The 22,571-nt window shown below is 42.4% G+C and overlaps 1 protein-coding gene across 1 annotated transcript in view; it reads left to right on the top strand.

Annotated features, from left to right (window-relative positions):
- The window catches only part of kiaa1549lb (KIAA1549-like b), a gene marked incomplete at both ends in the record, with an annotated part of 50,326 nt that overhangs the window by 22,336 nt on the left and 5,419 nt on the right, over positions 1-22,571 (top strand). Inside the window, 15 exons of the mRNA XM_079288399.1 lie at positions 1,316-1,813; positions 1,927-2,042; positions 5,714-5,933; positions 6,307-6,440; positions 7,226-7,394; positions 11,410-11,469; positions 12,310-12,461; positions 12,952-13,123; positions 13,620-13,783; positions 14,597-14,632; positions 16,257-16,447; positions 18,964-19,094; positions 20,023-20,147; positions 20,999-21,228; positions 22,300-22,432. Coding sequence (XP_079144525.1) covers positions 1,316-1,813; positions 1,927-2,042; positions 5,714-5,933; positions 6,307-6,440; positions 7,226-7,394; positions 11,410-11,469; positions 12,310-12,461; positions 12,952-13,123; positions 13,620-13,783; positions 14,597-14,632; positions 16,257-16,447; positions 18,964-19,094; positions 20,023-20,147; positions 20,999-21,228; positions 22,300-22,432 — 2,531 coding nt within the window. The remainder of the gene's footprint in view (positions 1-1,315; positions 1,814-1,926; positions 2,043-5,713; positions 5,934-6,306; positions 6,441-7,225; positions 7,395-11,409; positions 11,470-12,309; positions 12,462-12,951; positions 13,124-13,619; positions 13,784-14,596; positions 14,633-16,256; positions 16,448-18,963; positions 19,095-20,022; positions 20,148-20,998; positions 21,229-22,299; positions 22,433-22,571) is intronic.

The raw sequence follows: 22,571 nt of genomic DNA on the forward strand, positions 1-22,571 counted from the left end.
AAAGATATTGTCATGTTGAATAAAAGCTCTGAGGGTTTTGACAAAGGACCTCCCACTGAAATAGCTATTTTGCGTGTAACATCTGATGCTGCATTAGAACCTCTTAAAAGTCTTTCTCGTAAAGACGATTTGACACACACAAGCAGCTTTGAGCGGCCTTCTCTTTCCTCGTGGTCTGAAATGACCCCGACACCGAGGACAAACTCCGCTTATCGCTCTCAGGGACCAATCACCGCTGTGAGAAGTGATGGATCACATTTTTATTCAGGCAGACAAAGAACCATTCCCTCCACTGCTTCCTCTGTTGCAACTACTTCCTTCAGTGATGGACAAAACAGCAGTGGATCTTTTGGTGCTATTTTCAGCTTTGGCACAAAACTAATGGCACCGTATACAAAGTGGAAAACCACCAAGACGGTGTCTTTTCAAAGCACAGCCTTTGAATTAGAAAATACATCTATTGGCTTTGATAGGGCAAGTTCTAATTTCCAAGCAGATGGCCCGTTGTATGAACATCCAAAGCAGGAAGACGGACAAGAGGGTAATGTGCATATATTGAATTCAACTGATCAAACTGTAGTTGCCAGTGATCCAAATTCATTCAATCCTACCGTTCATTCATCTGTTACACATGTTAAAGGCACATCAGAATATAAAAAAGAGAAACTGAATTTGTCCCCAGCTGATCTCAGATCTGCGGTGACTGTCAATGTACAACAAGGCGCCACTGTGAACACTGCATGGGGTTCAGATGATTTCATGCCCCTCTCTCATACAACTACTGACTCCGTAAGGTCTTCAAAAGCTTCTTCTCTTGCATCGGTGTACACGAGCAAGCACAGCCCCCCTCTGGCAGATGTTGACTCTCTTGAATATGCTGCTGCTGTCACACTTTCAAACAACCCTGCGCTCAATTTCTCCGGCACTGACAATATCAATAACCCAACTGATTCAACACTGAAGGGGTTAACCCTTCCAACAGAGCTGTGGCCACCATCCTTTTCATTTCACTCATCATCATCAGAGACTTCGTCATCCTCATCATCCTTGTCAGAGACTTCACCACTATCATACAGTAGTAGTTACGAAGCTTCTCAGTCGTCCTCCTTACATATGAATCCTCACACCTCAGTGTCTTACAAAGCTTCATTAACAGCATTAATATTGTCAATGAAACCAACCATGCACCCAGGCACTGCGTCATCATCAGCCGTGTCGCTAAAAGCTACATTTCCATCCTCTTCACCTCGTCTGACCTTATCAATAGATCCTGATCATTCAGAGGAAGTGACTGAGATGTTTGTTGTCCACACAGAGGCGGGGACAGATGAGTTAACCGCTGGAACATCCAGAGCTGTTGCGCACACTTTCCCCAAAGAGAAAGCAACCAGTTTAGCCCCCTCTCAATCAGTCAGAATCACCATTTCTGCTGGGCCCACCGAGAGGACAGCTCAGGTATCACCTCTGCACCCTCGACAGGACACCCCGACAGACTCTGTCCAGCTTAACACCACAACTGTAGCTTCAACTGCCAAAACTAAACACCCCACCACTACCACGCCTTCCCCAAGAGTCACCACTGGAACCACACAGTCTATCACCACTACCACACCACAGCCTGCACCTGTGACCAGGAGAACGACGACCACCACAACCACTAGGGCTCAAACCAGCAGGAGAACGTTCACGCCGCCATTTCCCAGAACGAACCCTCCCAGGGACACCAGCGGCATCTTTATATCCCCTTTCACCACCACCACAGAGGCTCCACCACAGCAGTGTAACATCACAGAGAGATTGTGGTTGAAAACAGGTAAACAATTCTTCTGACACAGTCCAAGCTGAATTATTTGAATTATAAAATGGTATTATTGCTGTATGTCTTGGTTTCTCCCGTTATTGTCTCTGTCTCTATATCCCTCTTAGTTGTTTCCATTTATGTGAGAAGAAACAGGCTGGACAGCATTCAGAGGCAGAACCTGCGAAGGGGACTAAGTCAGGGCCTCCGGAAGGCTCTGAATGATACGTCTGCTCAAGCACAGGTCAGACTGTTGTCAGTTACTGTTGATCACTCCAGAAAAATGCAGCTTCAGCAAGTAATAGATATACCCTGAACATCCATATATCTAGAGACTCAGACTGTGGAGTCTGAACAAACAGAATGATATATACAGTACATTTAATGTTTCTCACCAAAGCACATTGTATGTATACTTAAGGCCGAGGGAATGTGTTGAATGTATTATCTTACGCTGCCAATTGTTTGATCTGTGGAATATTGTGAAACCATGTGCTCATGCATGTGCATCTCTTTGCGGATGCACGAGACACCAACAAAACTGGCACTGTTAAAACCTCTACAAAAACTCCACAAGGTGCCTTTAATATATGTTAACTTCACAAATATATAAATTAGTATAGCTGTGAAACGGTAGCAACTCATGTAAGAAGTGCTCACAAATTCTCTGATGCTGATAATGTCACTAAAGTGACCTTAAGATGAAGGAGGTGTCTTAAAGTAAAGGCAGTTTTCGAGTAGCATGCTTAGTTTACATACAAATATTGTAATCTTATCATACTTGTCATAACTTCTTTATTATCTCCACAGCATCAACACACAAAAACAGATTGAACAGTTGCCTACAATCTAAAAAACGACCACTGTTCTTCATAGGTGGAGTTAGAATACAAATGACTGCAATTCATAGCTGCTAATCTGAATACAATGAACAGAACAAACTGCTGAAGAAGCAAGCTGTTTTCTAACACTGGTGAACAGTGAATGGTTCCTAATTGTGCCCTCACCAGAAATCTGGTTTACGAGCATGGAGTGAATTAGACACTTGTAGCAAGGACCCTCATGTAGGCTATGTGAGAAGAGATGAGGACTAATATAGAAATTAGGTTGACTGAATGTGTCCCTGAAGGCATTGGGTGATGTCACATATTTGAGTACCGGTAACTGTACCAACACTAAAACAAGATGTAGAGTAGGACTGCAGCAGAGCTGTACATGAGAACTGTTGCTCCAATTTCCTGACATTCATTTATTTACAACCAGAGTTGTCAGAATCAAGTCACATTTCGCCAAAAGGCAATCTTACCACAGCAGTGGACACACTAGATTTTGGTTTAACGAACAAATCAGGAAGTAACCAACCGCAGCATTTTGCAGCGCCTTCTGAGTGTTGTTTTGAGCAAGTGTTGAGTACATCTGTGTGTGCATGTTTCTGTGTGTGTGCGTGTTGTATATCCGCAATCTGGTGAAATGGCTCGGCGTGTTGTATTTCTCACAGTGGAAGTATCAAATAATTGAGAGAGGCCTGTGTATCCGTCCTGCCTATGTGAAGGTCAATGCTCTCATATGTTCTCTCTCTCTCTCTCTCTCTCTCTCTCGCTCTCTCTCTCCCTCTCTTTTTGTAGTCTCTGAAGGTGCCTTGCTTCAATGCACTCCTGTCACCCATTTCCACATTGCTTGGGCTCCTTTTAGTAGCACTGCTCTCTCATCCAATGGGAAGCAAGCTGTCGGCAAGGGAAATTGCTTCTGTGTTTAATTATAGGTTATATAAATGGTTGGGATGAGAGTGATGTGCTGTGCTGATGATAAAAAGAAGATGAGAAATAGACTAAATTAATTGAACCACAAGGCTAAAACCATTTTGAACCTTCAATAAACATATAAAAGTAAACTATTTTTGTGTCTTGCACTTATAAGGCTCACCAGTGACTTGAAACCTTTAGAGAACCGACTCGATCGGTCGGGTTAATCTGTTGGCAGTCTAGTGGGACTGTTACCAATAAGTAAGTGGGAGTGTTACCAATCTCTGGCTTTGCTGCTAATGCAATCTCTTAATAACACCTTCACATGGGTGAAGCCTGAGAGGATGAAGTGATAATAAAGGGCTCTTTTCACAGAGCTCTTAACAAGGCTGAATTGTGAGGAGGCAGAGTGGTGACTCTCAGCTACAGAGAAGATAGGCCCTCAGTGTTTTAGCCAGTGGATCTCCTTGTCAGCGCAGGCTTTCAGATGGGTTCAGATAACAGACCTGCATGGTTTCACCTCACCTACACACACACACACACACACACACACACACACACACACACACACACACACACACACACACACACACACAGACATAGTTTCGCTACATCTGTCATCATCCCTTTTCCGGTTTCCTGATACGTAGAGTTCACCAAAATAAAACCTCTTACTGACAAACACGTGCATTTATTTTGCATTACACACAGTTACAAAACACACACGTTTCACTTGTGTTTCGCAGTGATACCTGGCCTTGGATAGAAGTGAAGGAATATAAGCTTCTTTGTCCCAAACTCCCTATTTAACAGTCCCTCCCATGTCTCGCTCATCTTTAGTCTCTCTCTCTCTCTCTCTCTCTCTCTCTCTCTCTCTCTCTCGCTCTCGCTCTCGCTCATCTCTCTCTCTCTCTCTCTCTCTCTCTCTTCCCCCAGAAGACATTCAGCCCCTCCTGGTTATCTCTCCACATATCTGTATTCCATAATCACTCTCTCTCTCTCTCCTGTTGCTTTCATTAGCGAGTGGTTAGAATACAGTGTAAGTGCTCCATCAATCTAAAACAGTTCAATATCCTGTCATGCAGCTCATTTGCTCATATGACTGATTGACACTACCTTCTGATCCTGCTTAAAGGACCATCACAGGAATGTGTTTTTGGCGATTAACTTTAAATATTTTACATCACGGTCGGCCATTCTTCCGAAGAATGCGTACAATTTTGGATTGATTTCCTTTTTCACAGCAGACATTTTCACTTGTCACAGTAAAAAAAAAAGCACAGGTATTACTAATGACATGAATGCCCCAGTGAGCCGTGACAGTGATCCAGCATGCACAATTACCTGGATCCTGAAACCGAAGCAACTGAATAAAATTCAGCCATCACTCATTTTATTTCTGTGTTAAGAGATTATGAAGAATCATTCCATGCTTTTGACCACATGTTACCACACAATAGTGGCTTTGACAAAGGAGGTAAAGTAAAGAAGGTAACAGTCTCTCTCTGTTTACTGTCATGGAATACCTGTATATTTGGAAAATGGTTGGCAGTCGGATAGATACTACGAGCCAGGATTTGTCCGCCGTTATGATATCAGGTATATTGTTATTGTCAAATTATGAGTGTGACTGATGTTTGTGCTGTTTTACCTCCCTGCCTGAGGATGGTGCAGTTCGCCTTGATTCTGTGTTTTCAGTGTGTTGCATTGTAGGTGATTGGGCTGCAGATTGTTAGTGCTTGCTTTAAAATGGTTAGCTGCCGAGTCCGGCACTCACTCTTTCTTGTCCCTGGCTCCCAACCAGTCTGTGCTGCACTGCTGAGTGGGTCGTTGATCCTAGGGTGTACTGATCTGGTGTAAACATGTAAAATGAAGCCTAAAAAGCAGTCCTGGTAACCTTTTATTTTTTTTTATTTTGGTACGCTCGGTAAGATAGCTGTATTCCTAAAGATTGTTTTGTTTATTGTCTTGGGCCATGCTCACCCTGACGCTTGTTCTACCATAACTTGTGAATAAATCAACACTGTGGACTGTACGGTAGTGGCAGCCGAGTTATTCTTTCATATTACCCACTCGGGTATAAGCATTGTGCAATTAATGGGCTAACATCGTACAAACTACCAATATGGTTCTTTAAAGACATGGAATTCTCTTCTCTACTTTACCCTCTCAGGTGGAGACAGTATTTGGTTCTCCCAACATGACGGTGGCTTATCACGTGACTGGAGGGGACATGGTTTACCCTCCCTCTGTAGTGCTTGAAGGCTTGGACTCTTATGGCCGGGATAAGCTGATTTCAGACCTGCGACAGTACCTCCCGATGGTAACAGCCCTGCCCCTCCCAGTTGCATTATGGAGATCCAGCCCAGCCACTGGCTTCCAGCTGAAAACAGGTCAGCCAGTGTTCAGTCAGGATGAAAGAAATAAATCGGTCAGAGATGAGCTTGAGACATGCTGTTATGTGCCCCTGCTGTGATTGTGCACTGGGCATTTTCAGTGGAAACTAGGTTTGAGAGGTAGTACAATAAAATAAATCTTGTGATACTACATCAGAGGAGGAAATAACTATATTGCACGTGTACTCAGAATTTAGGAAGACCTAAAATGATGTATGTCATATTCCAAGTCTTCCCAATAAAGACACACTACCAAAGGCAGCAAAAAAAAAACACAATGCTTTAGCATCCTGAAGAATTCTTTAAAAAATGTCTTTAATAGTTTTGCCAGTGTACAGTTTTGTGCGCTCATTTTGTTTTTATGCTCTAGTGCTACAGTTTGTGGGAGCCGGCGATGATCCTCGGTCCTGTCGGTTCTCTCAAATGATGGAACAGAGGCTTGAGAGGGTGTTTTCTGAAGCACAGGCCAAAGTGCTGAACACCAACAACAGACTCTCTGTTCAGGTACTGTTGCGTAATAGCCGTGTAGCACTGTGCATATGTTTGCTTACTGTTGCAGTGGTAATGCTGTGATTTGTAACATACGGCCAGTGTTGACATGTGTGTAGCGTTATGGTGTTCATTGTACCTAAATGGACAAAAACAATCCGAATCTGACTTTGATATAGATCTGATGTTACCTCTTTTTTGGACAATGACGTGTTTACAGAACCATCCAGCAACAGAACTAGAAGTTAAGCTAGATGGTGAATACTGGAGTTTGCTAAATAGTGTTTATAATATTATAATATATGTATATTCAACAGTTTTGTCCTCTATTACACATCAATATTACCACGTGGTTTAGGTGATTTGGCAGCTACAAACACATGCAAATTGTGTGCAATTTATGCAAAGTTGTCCCCTCAGGCTTTAGAGCAGCTTCTGAGATGCAAATTAATTATGTTTAAGGAGTCAATGTTTGTATTCATTTTAACGAGCTGCAGCATTAAAGTGCACCCTATTTTACAGCTTATTTGACGATTATGCACGGTTGAAAAAAATCAACACTCCAATATTTTTGCACTCTTTAATGCCTTTCTCAGCCATTGTGTTTCTTGATGATTTTCATATTTGTTGAGCCAAGACAACAACCGTTTTTTGTCATCTCTACTATTTCATTTTGTTTTACACGATTTGTGCTGATCCCAATGTAATGTAACGTAATCCCAAGCATTTTATACCTTTGTACCTACCGTATGTTTTTCTGTCCCCTCTTCTGACTCTGAGCCTGTACTCTTCCCTCCCAGATGCTGAGTGTCTCCCAGGCAGCCGGTTCTCCTGCTGTGTCATTGGTCTACACTGTGAGGAATGGGACTGTCTTTCTTAATGGCACCACTGCTTCAAATCTCCTTGGTCAGCTGTCAGCTGAGCTGGTGGGCTACTTCCTCTTCTATCCACCACTTATGATTGCTGAGCGTAAGTTACAATTTGTATTCAAAAATACGTCTGTTAGTCAGGAGTAATTCAACAACCAGAAGTAGTGCTTGTGTTCTCTTGGGAATGATTTGTTCTCCAAATACAAACTAGATTTAACATGAAAAAACAAGTGCTGTGCTTTTACTTGTTTTTCTATATGTTGAAATCTTCCAGAGGTCTAAACTTTTCAGCCTGTGTCTCACAAAGCATGCTGGTTTCATATCTTTGGTTTTAGACCTTTGGGCAAAGGAACTGATACTATATATTGATTGATTGATTGACACTCGTAGAAATCAAGACTGAATCCAACCTTAGGAACTGCAGTTGATATAATGTAGTGAAAATAGTTGTTTTCTGAGCATTGTCTATCTAGACAATGGTAGAACTCAGGAATTCAATCGCTAAGCCTGACTGACATCCAGTTCCTCAGTAATTGGATGTTAGGGACTGTTCTTCTGCTTTCACGATCACTGTTGTTTTTTAATGATTAAGTCACTTAAAGATAGTTAGATGCAAGGACACAACTAAGCCCATGCCTTTCATCTTAGCCTCCTTTGAGGGCATACTCAGCCAAGCCCTCCATCTTTGTTAGAGTTGTGCTCAGAGAAAACCAAATGAAGAGTGACAGGGAAACAGCGGGAGTCTACACAGCAATCTTAGTAGAGTCCCAATGTGTAACTTGTTTCGAATGTAAACTGCTCAACAGAGAGAGATGTGGCAGATATAGAACTCTGAGATATAACTGAGACATCACTTTTATGGTACTTCATTGATCCCTGAAGCAGAGATTCAACGTGTGCTTGACTTCGTTTACAGTAAATTCAGAAATATAGGTTCAGCAAAAGAACAAGGCACCTACAGCTGATATCGGCATTTAAGCTCATTTAGCGCACACAATTTCACACATGAGTATACAGCAACCCAGCAATGCAGTTTTTATCTTCAAGTCTATTTTCTCCAGATTTACACTTCGAACTACAGTGATTTTATTTTGAACTGCCAAAACGCAGATGACCTACACTCTGCGCTGTGCCTGAACGTATACTGTGCAGACACTGACAGAGGACCGATCTGCTGCTCACATTTCGCCTCCTGTGTAGACACGGTGTTACAGGTTCTCAAAGTTTGAGGATCATTTATTGTTGTTCTGCAACACAGGTTTGTCCAACAACAACAACAACATCAGCAACAGCAGCATCTTAACATTAAAAATTTGACATCTGGGAAACATTGTCCATCAACTTTGACTATGCTTTAACACCAAGCATCATTGATGTAAACACAGAGTCTGCCTCCTCTCGTCCCACCAGAGTCCTGCACTCTGACTTGCCCGTCAAGTGCAGCCTGATCTGGTACGCAACGATGGCGTCAGGTCTCTGTAAAGATGCGGGCACAGCGGTTTCTCGTTGCTGGTTTGGCCTGAAGTCGTATTTCATCCATCGTATTTTCCTGCGACCAGACATCAGCCAGAAGTAGGCTGGGTCATAGAATAGCCTTAGGTCCAAGGGTTAGCTTAGCTCCCATCCCGGCTCTACTCCCTTTACTCCTTGGACGACTCCTTTTTAGGTGGCGTTTGGTCCGGCTGATCTGGCTGGGTGGTTGAAAGATGCCGTAGGCTTGGCTCAAGGTCCGCTGCACTAAATCCAATCCCCATGCTTCCTTTTCCGATGTTCAGGGTATCTCTATGCCATACAAGCTCCAGTATTAAGAGAGGAAAAAATAACACATTACAAAAAAACCTCATCTGCCACCACATCTACATGCAGCAGTTGCTATCGCAAGTCAGCCAAAGTTCAGGTTACTACAGCTGAGGCTGATGGGAATGTCATTAGTTCTCCAGACAAACATCTCAGTTAAATCCATAACCATCACAGACTCATATATATGTGCAAAAGGAGCCTCAGTGTCTTACGTCATGTAATCTCTGCCTTACCAAGCTTAAGGAGGTGTGGTGAAAATCTATATAAAGACATATTGGTTCAAGCAGACTATGGAAATCCAGGGGCAGGCTCTGGAATGGCCCATGCCTGGAGGTTACACCTCTGGTTATGCCTCTGTTCAAGCCGGAATAAGTCTCACTTGCTTCATTTTAATGTTTTCTAACCAGATGCAGTGACTAAATATCTCCAGACTTTGGTCAGTTTAACAAGACAGAGCTTTTGCTGTGCAAGATCATGCTCAGGATCACAGCAGAGATGATGCTTGAGTCAGGAATTAAGTCAGGGGCTTCCCTGTATTCCTATCTAGCTGTGCCCGATCAAAGCGCTCTTTTTTTTTTGGCCGCCCCTCAAACAGACCGGCCAATCATAGCCTAGAATCGACTCTACAGTTCTGCTCCATAGAATGTGACAGATTTCCTTCATTTTCAGGCTGGTTTTGGGGCAGGCGGTGCAGCATCAGTGTCACTGAGGGCAGTTTAGATGTACACACTGTTTAAAACAAGATGAATAGGTTATCTGACAGTGAGCATTCAATTAAAACTCCCTTTGTGTTGTGATTGAATTTAGTTAGAAAGTGAAGTTACCCACGGGCAGGATGATTCAGTTAAGGAACCGAGAAAGAGAGGTAGACAACCCAATACCGAGAAGGGATTCTAAGAAAGCATCAACTGACACAGATACAAATCCAGGAAGACAGTAGAGTAAATGAATAAGAGTGTGTGAGAGTCTTTTTTTGTTTTTTGTTGAGTAGACTCGCCATTAGTGATATGACACTGTTTGCAGGAGATGTGAGCATATGCTGGCACTGGCTGCCGCCTCACTTCAAAGGCAATCACCGCAGTAAATAATTAATCGTCGGGGATTCTCACACCACCTTGGGCTTTGCGCTGACAGAAAAGGCCAGAGATCTCACACCACTCCGCAGTGTCTGTTCATAGCACCGGGTATTCTGTCGTTCCTGTGTCTGCTGGACGGCTGCACTCAGCTGCTCTACTCCCCCTCTGCTCTTTAACAATTACTCTCAGGTGAAATATAAGTGGAGCTGTTTGCAAAATGTTTCTCGTGATCATTCATTTTTAACCATAACAGCTGATGTCAAATATGCAATAATAGCTTTCTGTCTTTGAATTGTAATCTTTTTTTTTTACATTTTTGGAATGACTTATGAATGCTGGACAAATGTATCTCCCAGGTTGTCATCACACAACAGCACAGGCTCATGTGAAACCTCCTCGCCGACTAATATGCCACTTATGTACAGACAACGTTGGACTGATTTTGCTGACAGCCCTGCAGCCCTCGCCACAGGCAATGCCAAAGCCCTGACTGTTCTTCTCACCCTGCTCGCCCAGCACCCCTCTCTCTTGTCATGCCTGAGTGTACATTTATGTAGCAAGCCTGCTTTCACAGGCCAGTGGTATAGCATTGCCCCACACACTGCACCAGCCTCCAGCACAAGAGCGTAATCAAGCAGGAAACAGATGTGAAAGAAGACTGAGACAACCAGAGTTCAGACAGATGAAATCTCTCCTTGTTTATTTGTCTGACAAATAGTGGCAATGAGGATTTAAACTGAGAATTCAACCACACAAAATTGTTCCCCCTCAGCACTTTTTTGTCAAATAACACATTTCTGGCGAGTAAGACCACCTCTTGTGGCATTGATAACAGTTTCAGCAGTGGAAATAAAATGAGTGTTCTTGATGTTTCTTTGCATTCTGTGAGACTGCAGACCGATTGCGCTGATAGAAAGGCTGCCGCTCTTTGTTGACATGCTTCTTAAAATTGAAAAGGCATATGTAAACAAAACTGCAGCGTGAGAAGAGGATCCTGGATTTGGATTTAACTTTGCTTTCAGTTTGCAGTTTTACCTTCTGTCTCTTTTGTCCAATTTCACTTTGTTACAATCTTTTTTTTATGATATAATAAAAATCAAACAATTGCAATTGCAATTGAATGAAGATCTCCCCATACAATACAATTCAAGGAAATAAAAGATTGGAGAGTAAATTGAAAATCGTATTTCATGGAGATTAATAATCAGGGCAAAATTATTATGTTTCATGTCCTTGCAGCACTGGAGTATCACAATCTGAACACCTCCATTGCTACGAGAGACTTCTGGGTTATTACTGGTAGGTATATCATTGTTTCTTGTTTGTTTTTTTACTCACTAATAATAAACACAACTTCTTCTGGGGCAACTTACAGTATGCGTGTTATGTTGTATGATGCACACATTGCAATGCTGCTGTGAATTGTCTGTCTACTCATGAATCTCAAAAAGTACATATTATTTTGTTTCTTTCTTTACTACTTCATGACACAAAAAACACCGGAACGGGATGTATGTGAAAGAAATGCACTTTTACATTTGTGATTTCAGGGCACTAGTTATGGAAAGTTAAACACATCTGCGGGGCGACTGTGACTAAGTGGAGAGCAGGGCCGGCCTTCAATCAGAAGATCGGCGGTTTGATCCCCGGCTCTGCTAGTCGCATGTCGATGTGTCCTTGAGCAAGATGTACAACCAGGATTATAGCGTTTCAACTGTTTATAAAAACCAAAGAGATTAAAGTTGCATTAGGAGATGTTTGAATACTCGGGGACAGGAAGACTCCAAAACAAGCTTTCAGGAAGCACAGGCCGGATTTGTCGTGAGTTTATGAAGTTGTTCTGGCATATAACAACTTGCCATCAGACACAGAACAACATGAGCTTCCCATGAGGCTGTTTTACTGCTACTGCTCGGTTGGATGGCACAGTTATTGTCCACAGTAACTATTACATTAAATGGGACATATACTGGAATATGAAAACAGAGGATGCTCAAATGTGTATTCGTCTCACACACGTACATTTCTAATTTTGCCTCCAGCTCTTCTTTCGTTGTGTGACTCTCTTTGCTCCCCAACTATTTCATTTCACTCTGAACCACCATATGGCTATCCTCTTTCTTTTGTATACATTTGCAGTGATCCAGGATGTGGATAACGCCAGTTTAGAGGGACAGTACCAAAGCTTTGCCAATCTAATGGAGCAGCGGCTGGCAGAGCTGTTTGTGCTGGCAGGTCAGCAGGGCACTCGTTTCAGACGAGCCACGGCTGTCGGCAGCTACACTGTCCAGGTAAGAAACTGACACGGCAGCCCATGAGGAATGCCAAGTCGAAGACCAAATAGTCTGCAATGCAAAGGGTTAAAGAGTGACAACAGTAAATCACTCTCATGCTGATGTTTTACCGGAGCGCCCTGGCTTGTTCGTCAGAAGTCGAATGAACACATTCAACCAATTGGCTTATTTCTTACTGTATGAATATTGCATGAGGCGTACACTTTGATGTGCCCTCATCTGCACATGCTTGCATGATTACTTTTGGTCAGCCCTTGTTAATTAGGGAGCTTCTCAGCTCATCATCTGCTAATTGCTCATCAAAACAAGCTAGAGGGTGAATGTTTTACTGAACAAGTAGTCTCTTCTGTCCATGTAGTTGTTCCTCTCGCGAGACTCTGCGCCTACATGCATGTTTTTTTGCTTTTGTTTTCTGAAATGCAAGCCTCTTCATAACAATGAAGCCACTCATTCAACAACAGCTGATATTGACTTCTTATCTAATCAGATGGTGAGTATCCGTAGGTTGTCAGTGTTGAAGAATCCAGCAGAGATGACCTACTATGTCCAGCACAATGGCGTTCCTTTATCGGGCACGTCAGCTGCCAAGGTCCTGAACACAGTGGATTCTCAGACTATGGCGCTCACCCTTGGCTACTTTGTCCAGCTGCAAGCAGAACGTAAGCACCGAATCTTTCCAGCATTTAACGAGGAGGCAAATAGACAGAAACAATGACTGACAGACATGCAAACCAAAACACATGACTGGGGTGAGGGGAGAAGAAGAAAAGGTTGCGAAAGCTCTTTGCTCTCTAATCTCTCTGAAATGCTCCAGGCAGGACCCTGTCTGTTAGGGCTGCAGTCTGCTCACTGCTAAGAGAAAGGGAGAAAGGCTGCCGAGGGGGAGACAGAGCTGGTCAGGAGAGAGGGGAAGACAGAAAGAGGCTGTGCTGCATTCTCTGATAGATTGTTGCCGATAGCTGAATCAGGCCTCACTGTATCTCAGGTTGAGCTGTACGCAGTGTCACTTTGCGTGTGTGTAACGGATGCTTCTGCATGTATTAGCAGGAAACGTGTGCTGTATTCTACTTCCAAATGGATTAACTGTTACCATGTAGTGTTTACTGGATGCCATGTAATGAAGTGATGATGGTGAAAAAGTATTTCTTTTTTCAGCTGTGGTGAAGAACCCTCCTAATAACCTTTGGATAATCGCTGCAGTGTTGGCCCCCATCGCCGTAGTCACACTCATTATCATCATCATCACAGCTGTGCTGTGCAGGAAGAATAAAAATGACTTTAAAGCCGACGCCATCGGCAACCTGAATCCCAGAGCGAAGGTATCTCTCTTTCTTTCTATGTATGCTGTGTAAACATCTGTCTGTATCCAATCACGTTGTAATTGGAACACATTTGATGATCAATCATTTTTCAAGCTTCTCAGTTGTGATGATTAAAGCTTTTCCTGGTTTTGTTGATGTGATGAGTGATGTTTTATATCACTTGTTCAGAATGTGAAAAGAGCAGTTAACTGCAGATAAATGCATCATAAAGTATGTATTAATCTTACTAAATCAACCAAAAAGCTGAGTAAAGATTTAAAAATAACAAAATTGTTAAGTGGTAGTTAAACTCAATGAATGAGTTTATAACGGTATTTTAAACTTTTATAAGAAAGTCACAATTCTTTTAATAACCATCCTAAGCAGTCTATAAACTGTTAACAGGTATCTCATAAGTGCTTAAAGATGTCTTATAATCCAACAATAACCGTGTTAATGAGGCTATTATTAACATGTATATCGTCTTATTAACACCTGTGTTGTTAATAAGAAACTTGTAAGGACTTATAAGGGTCTTATTACCTATTAACTTATGCTTAACACTTATTACAAGGACCTTAATGTATTTACCGTGAGGGTATAGCTCCAGTGTGCAAACGGTGGTTCAGTGTGAGCGATAAGGATCCGCAATGATGAATGTGCAAATGACCTTTGTATACATTGTTGTCGTACGGTTTTGTTGTGTTGTATTCTGTATTATCTGCATAATGCCGTCTGTATTAACGCATTGGTAGAATCCTGGTTAATCGTGAGACTTCAAGATTAACCACACAGACACACACTGTTGAAAACATTTTCTCTTGTTTTCAGATGGCTTATCGGAGAGATGTGGGCTATTATCACCAGGTACCTCCCTTTCTGTATTTCCTCTCATTACCGATCTGTGTTTTCATCTTCAGGGCTTAACTGTACCAACAGTGGGATTTGAACGGGATTCTGGGCAGACATCACCTACCTGATACATGTAAATAGACCCTGCAGTGCTGATGAAAACTAAGGAGTAACAAACCTTTCACAATGAGATTTTCTTGGATGAAAGGCCTATTCTTCTTATAGTAGTCACCAGTTGACTAAGCTTTACAGAGAATGGCGACAATGTAGATTGTTTTTTTCAAGCAGAATGAGTTTGTGTGTACCGACACGTGTCTGTTATGTGTAGATTGAAGATTGAAAACAGTTTCCACCATTGTTGCATCAAGGATTTCATCACAATGTCCGAATCAACGTTATCTCCGCCTTCATGTCTGTTGTTTTTCTGCCCAGCAGTTCTCTGCACTGTTATACATCAATGTAGATAAGGGCAAATGCAAAATATAACACTCAGCACATCCTTCATTTATGGAATTTCATTTGAGAGAAAGTAATCAAATCCTCTATATTAAGCTGTGTAAGCAACTTCGCTGCTACTTTCAGAGCAGTTATTACTACACAACATTTAAAGTCATGCAAAGTGTCATCATATAAAAAAAACACCAAGAAGCCTAATTTAAACAGATATGATATATGGTTGGGTTGCTTCAGACAGACCTTCACATTCGTGGTGACTATCTAGCCACTTCCTTCGTAATGTAATGTAAAAGCTAAGGAAAATCTCTGGAAATACTCAAAGATAGAGTGAAACATTTAAATGAGGCTCTTGCATTGCCTCGTCTATATTACATTCACTGACTGTAAGCCAAACGCTTTCATCACACACCCTTGTTCGAGTTTCCACTTTTTAGACCAGCAACAATAGCACTTTTACTGAGCAAACTGAATCCAAAGAAAATCTTTACTCTCTATGTGTGTGTGTGTGTGTGTGTGTGTGTGTGTGTGTGTGTGTGTGTGTGTGTGTGTGTGTGTGTGTGTGCTATAGGAAGAGAGAGGATGCATGTTCTTCAGTCGGGGGAGGATCACATATTGATTTTGCACCACAGCTTTGCTGCATTGAGGACGTGGTGTGTGTCGGACAATTTATGACACTGCAATGAGGGTAGTCTTAAATATTTCATTGTTGGTGTGTGTATTGGTTTGGGGGTTTGAACTATTTTGGTTCTTTCGGTACACCCGCCATAAAACACTTTGACGTCCAGTGTTTGGTAGAACGCCATCAATCCTCTTCCACCTTCTTCCTCCTCCCTCTTATCCTCAAACGTTTAACTTCACTACAATACTTCTGTGACAGTCTGCAGATCTCATCTTGTCACCGCCCACTGCGAGTCATTTATTTGACAGGAATTTGGATGAAAATGAAAAACAGCCGTCGCTGATTCTGTGCTTATCTGTTTGAAGGCACAGTAGAGCAGTAATCCCAGTTCAGTTCCTTAAGTCCTCTGGACGTCTCCTAATTTGAGGTGTCTGTTTACGTGGTTGGCTAATGCATTTCTCTTTGTTTCTCCTCTCAACGTTATGTCACTGCAGGCATGTGAATAGAAATGAATCTTACTTAAAACTGTCTCTTTTGTCTTTTTACTCGACACTTGTCCATCAGCCGGTCCAGGGTTTTGACTATGCCAAGCAGCACCTGGGCCAACAGGGAGGGGATGAGGAGACCCTGCCTGCCAGTCAGGATACCTTAGTAATGTCTCTACAAATTCGGGACACACCGCTTTCACTGGAAAAGGCCCTGCAGCAAGACGGAACTGCCAATAAGAAGAGCCTCACCTCTGACAAACACAAGAGGTATCATTATATCTACACACATTGACCTCCTCATGTTGTAACCAACACTTTAAAAATGTTTGAAGATAATTAACCACAACAAACAGACAATTTTCATATTTTCAGGTGCAAAAGACAATACTACAATAGTGGTATTATAAGTAAAACAATATCGTAACATTATTTCGATGATGTTGGCCTCAGAATAAAGTTGAAATATGAGCATCTGGATGTACTGGAGGTGAAGCAACAACATATTGATATTCAGTCAAACAGAGAATGTCCTTCATTTTATTTTGGTGGTAATATTAAACACTGTGCATGAATATAACTTAGTGCTGCATGGTGGTGTGGTGTGGCTAGCACTGTCGCCTCATGTCAACATGGACCCGAGTTTGATTCCGGGGCTGAAGTTTGCATGTTCTGACCATGTCAGCAAGGATTCTCTTTCCAAAGGCAGATCGGTTGATGACTCTAAGTTGCTTGTGGATGTGAGTGTGAATGGTGGTCTGTCTCTGTATGTCAGCCGACCTGTACATGGTGTACCCTGCCTTCCCCCAATGTCAGCTGAGATTGTCTCCGGCCCCCCAGAGTCCCTAAACAGGCTAAGTGGTTACGGATAATTCTATCAAGGACACAAAACACAAGGAGATTCATGAATTTGAATGGAGTCATGAATGAAAAAAACAAAAAAAAACTTCAATCCTTTTACGTGAGGGTTGCACAAAGGAAAAGCCATGTTTTTACCTCAATCTAATGTATTGATTCTCTGTACAGCAGCGGTTAGGATATCTCAATCTCAGTTTACTAGGCTCAGCTAAGATTTAGATCGGCATGCTCAGTTTTCATTCGTCTGCGCTGTATTCATCTTATTAACACGTCAGCATGTTTGAAGGAAACATGTTTCTTCCGATCGGCTGAATGGTCTCAATTTATTCAAACATATTTGAAGGTTTATCCTTCAGGCAAGCATCATCCCAAATGGTAGTACATGCTTACAGTATACAGTATATGCATGTGTGTTATTGCACCACATGCTCTGTCAGAAAGCTCCTGGGTCGCATAGAGAGAGGCAGGGCGATAAAACACAAAGATCCCTCCAGCCCTATTGTTTGTCCTCATTCTACCCTGATGCTGAGTGATAGGAGGTAATTAACAGACTTCTCTATGTGGGCAGGTGAAATGGACCAGTTTCCTTATCTGACAGTCAGAAGGGCTGTTTCAGAAATGAATTGCCACGTTAAATCATGCAAAATGATTTAATCGAGGACCGAAAAAGAGCGTAATTATTCAAAGCCATGTTGGATCATGAGATCAAATGAAATGTTTGTGACAGAATAGGAAATCTATAGACTGGAGGTCCTGCAGTAATGATTTTGCAGACTCCTGAGGCAGCAAACGTTTTTAATTTGTTATTCATCAAACTCTTGGTCCTCAAGGTTCTCTTCTTGTTATGAGACCGAGTCTCAAGTAATCGTTCAATAGTTTATCCGGTTTTCAACCAGCCATGTGCTGTTATCCCAGGACAGGTTTGTTCTGATTTTTCAGGCACACAGAGATAGTAACATCTTAAATGAAGTTAGAAGTTAGTTATTCTGTGACATAGTATGTAATACATGATTCAAAAATTAGCTTGGTTGACTTTAACTAGCTGCACAAAAGTAGCCTCCATCTCAAAACCTCAGTGACATCTGTCCCCAAAATGCCTGTTGAGTCCTGCCAGATGATGCTGTGAGGTTACATTTTCATAGGTTACTGTTTTATTTACCTTCAAAAAGATTTAGATAAGATGACTTATGAATTCAGGGCTAGAATGCTGTTATGTATGTTGGATACAAACACATTTAAAAACATGCATGCTGTACACAATCTTGTCTAATTAGCTTCTTCCTCAATCCCTTCAGTTTTACACACAGGTCACACATCTGTTAGACTCGAAACACCGTCACTGGATCAAACACACTATCCTCTCAAAGAGCCAGTGTAGCATTCTGTACACCTCAATTAATTATGACACACAACACGTCTTTGACTGGAGCTAGCGCTCTGCAGCACTGACTCGACGAGGGCAGGGAGGGCAGCCGCTGTTCCTCTGTCTGTCTTTGCTGTTATCATTTTTACCAGACAATTAGGGGATGGACCACGGTGCTTTGATGTCACTGTCAGCCTCGTGGTCCTCTGAGCCGCTGCTTGATCAGCTCTAATTCCAACTGCGGTACAGCTTTTTAAAGCTCGTGAAACAAGAATTGAATAAAGCAATGGTTTGTCCAGTTAACACGCAAGAACTAGTCTTGCTTCACCCTAGACATGAACGCACACTGGTTTTGAAACATGCATGGCACATAAGTAAGAATAGAGTAATGTAATGAAGACATAATGGTTTATGAATGAACATGGAGGTAAATGTGCAAAATACACACATAAAAGGGAGGGGGAGGGAAAGGTGAGGTTGTTTAAGGGAGGGATGACATAACCTGGCTGAGAGCCCAGCTTCCGGAGAGCTCACCGCCTTTTCTTGTTGCTATGGTTACTTGCAGCAAGTTGCCGAGTGAGGACGGTTCCGTCATCAGCAACGAATCAGAGAAGCTGAATTCCAGCAGGAGCTTGACAGTGCTGAAAGTCACAGCACAGCAGAAACCGACAAAGGAGGAGACGCGGAAAAGGGACGGTAAGAGTCGCACACTGATGAAAAATTACAAATAATGTATTCTACGAGCTCCTTTACAGACAAGGTCAGGCGTGTCACAGATGCCAAAAAAATCTTCTCCCCTTCTCTTTGTGTGTGAAGCCCTTTTGCAGTCTTTGTCTCTCATGCACACAGGTACCCTAAAGAGAGATGCACTGCAGCTATTTTTTATTTATTTTTTTACAGCCAGAAAGTTAGCCACTCAGCAGTAAGAGGAGATGGACCCGATGAATATGCATGAGAGAGACACTCTGCTGGCATGATACAGTGTGCCCGATTATTTGATGCTGTGACACTCACTCACACATTCACTCATGCAAAAATGCAGAAAGACCATATGAAGTCAAACATCTCGTGCTCTTCTGAGATGCAGAAGTAAAAGCCGTCCGGACGTTGAACAATTAACTGTTGTATTCTTGTTCACTGTCACTAAATATCCCACATGTGTTGGGTGTGAGTTATCAATTTATATACCGTGCTAAATTAGATCGAGCTTGCCAGATTATGATTTTCTTAATGGATTTGAATAATTCATCAGCTGAGTTAAGGGGAACTAGAATTGAATCGAGTTTGTCTGATGTCAGATAAGAAATGAAAGTGCAAAGTCTGTTCCTTTCATCTATCACAGAGATGCATTGCCACAACCTTTTGAAGCCAACTCTATCTTTGTGATCTATCCTCTCCGTCCACTACTTCATTTGCTGACACAGACGACGGATGTTTGACATAACCCCACATTGTCAGCCACAGAGAGACAAGGTGATGAGAGGGTAGGGGGGGGGGGGGGGGGGGGGGTCAGACAGAGAGACAAAGAGAGAGTGTGACAGTGTGTTCCCCTTTTTGACTGACAGTGCAGTGATTAGAGGTATTTGTAGTCTCTTTGTGAGTGAACTCCCTCTCTGTTCTTCAGATCCATATGACACCTCCTCTGGCTCCCTGCAGCTCATCTCCATAAAGCCCATGGCGTCTCAGCCCCACTACACACACCCCGCATCCTCTGACCGCAGCCAGGACTCAGCCCTCGTCAATGGAGAGGTGATGCACACGCACAAATCTATTTCGAGAGATACACAGACTTGCTTGAACATTCATTTGTGTTAAAGACCCTAAATGTTCTGTACCAACTTCTCATAATGAGCGAAGAAAGATGAGATCACTATTTTGTTGCAAAAGTTAGAGCAGTTTTGATCATTTCACGTGCAAAACTTCTTCATTTGTGTTTTTTGTTTTTGTCACTGGTTTGAAGTGAACAGCGCTCTTTTGGAAAAAGGTTATATGTCTGTGCACCAATCACATTCAAGCAACATTTGAATCAAAATGTAATGATCCGATCAGATCGGATTAAACCACAACCACACTTTGAATGTGAACCTCTTCATATTAATAACTAAAGAGGTTTCCAGGGCTTTCATCAAACATATAAAATAAAATATAATTTTCTTTCCGCCCTTTTAATTTAGTTACATGGCTTGTGGCATTGTATGATTTCATCTGATGATGCTCGAACGACCACATAAGAATCCAATCAGGTGTTTAAAAAGAACAATGTTTAAGTCTCGAAAGGGGCATTTCCTTGCTGTACTGTAATTATAAACATATTCCTTCCATTTCAATATTTAAAATATCATTTTTTCTGTATATTATAAGCTCATCCAAGTGTTATTCTGCAGAAAAATATAAAACAATCTGTGCAGTAAAGTGACTGTTATCACTTGTTCTGCCTGTGATAACTGTGAACAGCTTCATTTTCAGAGCTTATTTTTCACGTGAACCCTCTGATCTTTCACGTCCCTTTTAAGACAAAGCAGAATAATACCGCATTGTGCCTGTTTGTGTTCCGATCTCCTCATGTTTCAATGCCTCCTGTGCTTTTTCTCTCTCTCCAGGTGAACTTGGCTCTGAAGCAGAAGTCCGACATTGAGCACTACAGAAACAAGCTGAGACTGAAGGCTAAGAGGAAGGGCTATTATGACTTCCCCTCCACGGACGGCAGCAGCAGCGGTCGAGCTGTGGTGCAGAGACAGCGGCACGGCCATGAGAGGGCAGCCGGTGAGCATGGCAGACCACTGGAGCCTGATGATGAGCGAGGTTCCACTTATGTCAAGTCTCACAGGAGGTGAGGGGAGAGGGGGAAAAAAGCAAGTGGAACCTGGGTTTGGCTGAGAGTAAACGCAAGAGTGTGAGGATACAATTTGAGCAATCACAAAGAGATGCAAATGACATGACAGTTCATATTGGTGGGTTGGGTTTATAACCACGGCCAGTTATCCATCCCTGCTGCCCCCTTGCTGTGCCTAATTAGCTTATGGATATGTAAATCTGTCTCCTCTAATGTTTTCATTATCCTGTCTTAGTTGGCAGTGAGAGACCCATCAGGCCATCCTGATTCATTTGATCCAAGTTCTGAGCTTCCATAATGGAGATAAGAGGATTGGCATGGTGTTCCTAAATGCTGGTTCTGTCCTGCTTCTGCTTCACAGATGCACATGAAAAAAATGGAAGGAGTCTTTGGTTATTGCAGACTCAGATCACGCATGAGATTAACATGTAGCTGCAATAGCTGCCGTCAGAGCGGAAATCAACATTTGAATTTCGGCTCGTGTGTTGACTCAGAGTAGCAAAGGGTTGAGTGGTTATTCTTATATCCCACCGTGGTGAGCAAGATAAAGATTTGAGCAACTAGTTGCTGTTGAGTAGTGTGTGGCTGATCACTGACACCAACATGCTGAGCCTAACTAAGTGATCATTTCAAAGCAGGTTTGCTGAAATGCACCTTGTCCTTTGTCATTGATTGCAGTTTTGTTTTACTAGATGCTTCATCAGTATTGAATGTGCTTTGCAGCACCTCAAGCAGATCCTCATACCTGGCATATGATACATCATTATTATTTAAACTGTTGATTCAGCTCTCTTACTTGATGTCCTTATGAGATATCCTGACATATTGATTGTATTTGGTCTGCAAAGCTATTTTATGTACCTTTTTTGGTAACAGGGAATCAGTCAAATATACAGTACATTCCCCCACTCTGTTCTCTACCCCTCCTCTCCCACTTGCCCTTCACTGGCAGGCACCCTGAAACTATGGCTGAAAAGTAAGAAAGCTGAATTTAAATGATTTCATTTTTTAATAACTATACCCCAGGTCTGATTTGTGTTAAATCTTACCCTTTACTAAAATTGACAGGCACTCCCAAGTAGGGCAGCCGGCCTATCGCAGCAGACAGAGTCTGAGCAGTCCCAGCCCTGGAGGAACAGAGATGGACCTGCTTGTTATGAGGGAGAGACCCAGAAGAGGCATCCGCAACAGCGGCTATGACGTGAGTCGCATGTTGTCACCAACTGACCCTGTCTCCCAACGAGATGCAGTTAAACTGGCCAAAATAGTTTACCATTTTAAAAACACAGCACCTACTCCAGCAAAGTGATTGACAGAACACCTTGTTGCTACTTTTTAAA

Source organism: Melanostigma gelatinosum (genome assembly GCF_949748355.1).
Source record: "Melanostigma gelatinosum genome assembly, chromosome: 2".
Classification (NCBI taxonomy): Eukaryota; Metazoa; Chordata; class Actinopteri; order Perciformes; family Zoarcidae; genus Melanostigma; species Melanostigma gelatinosum.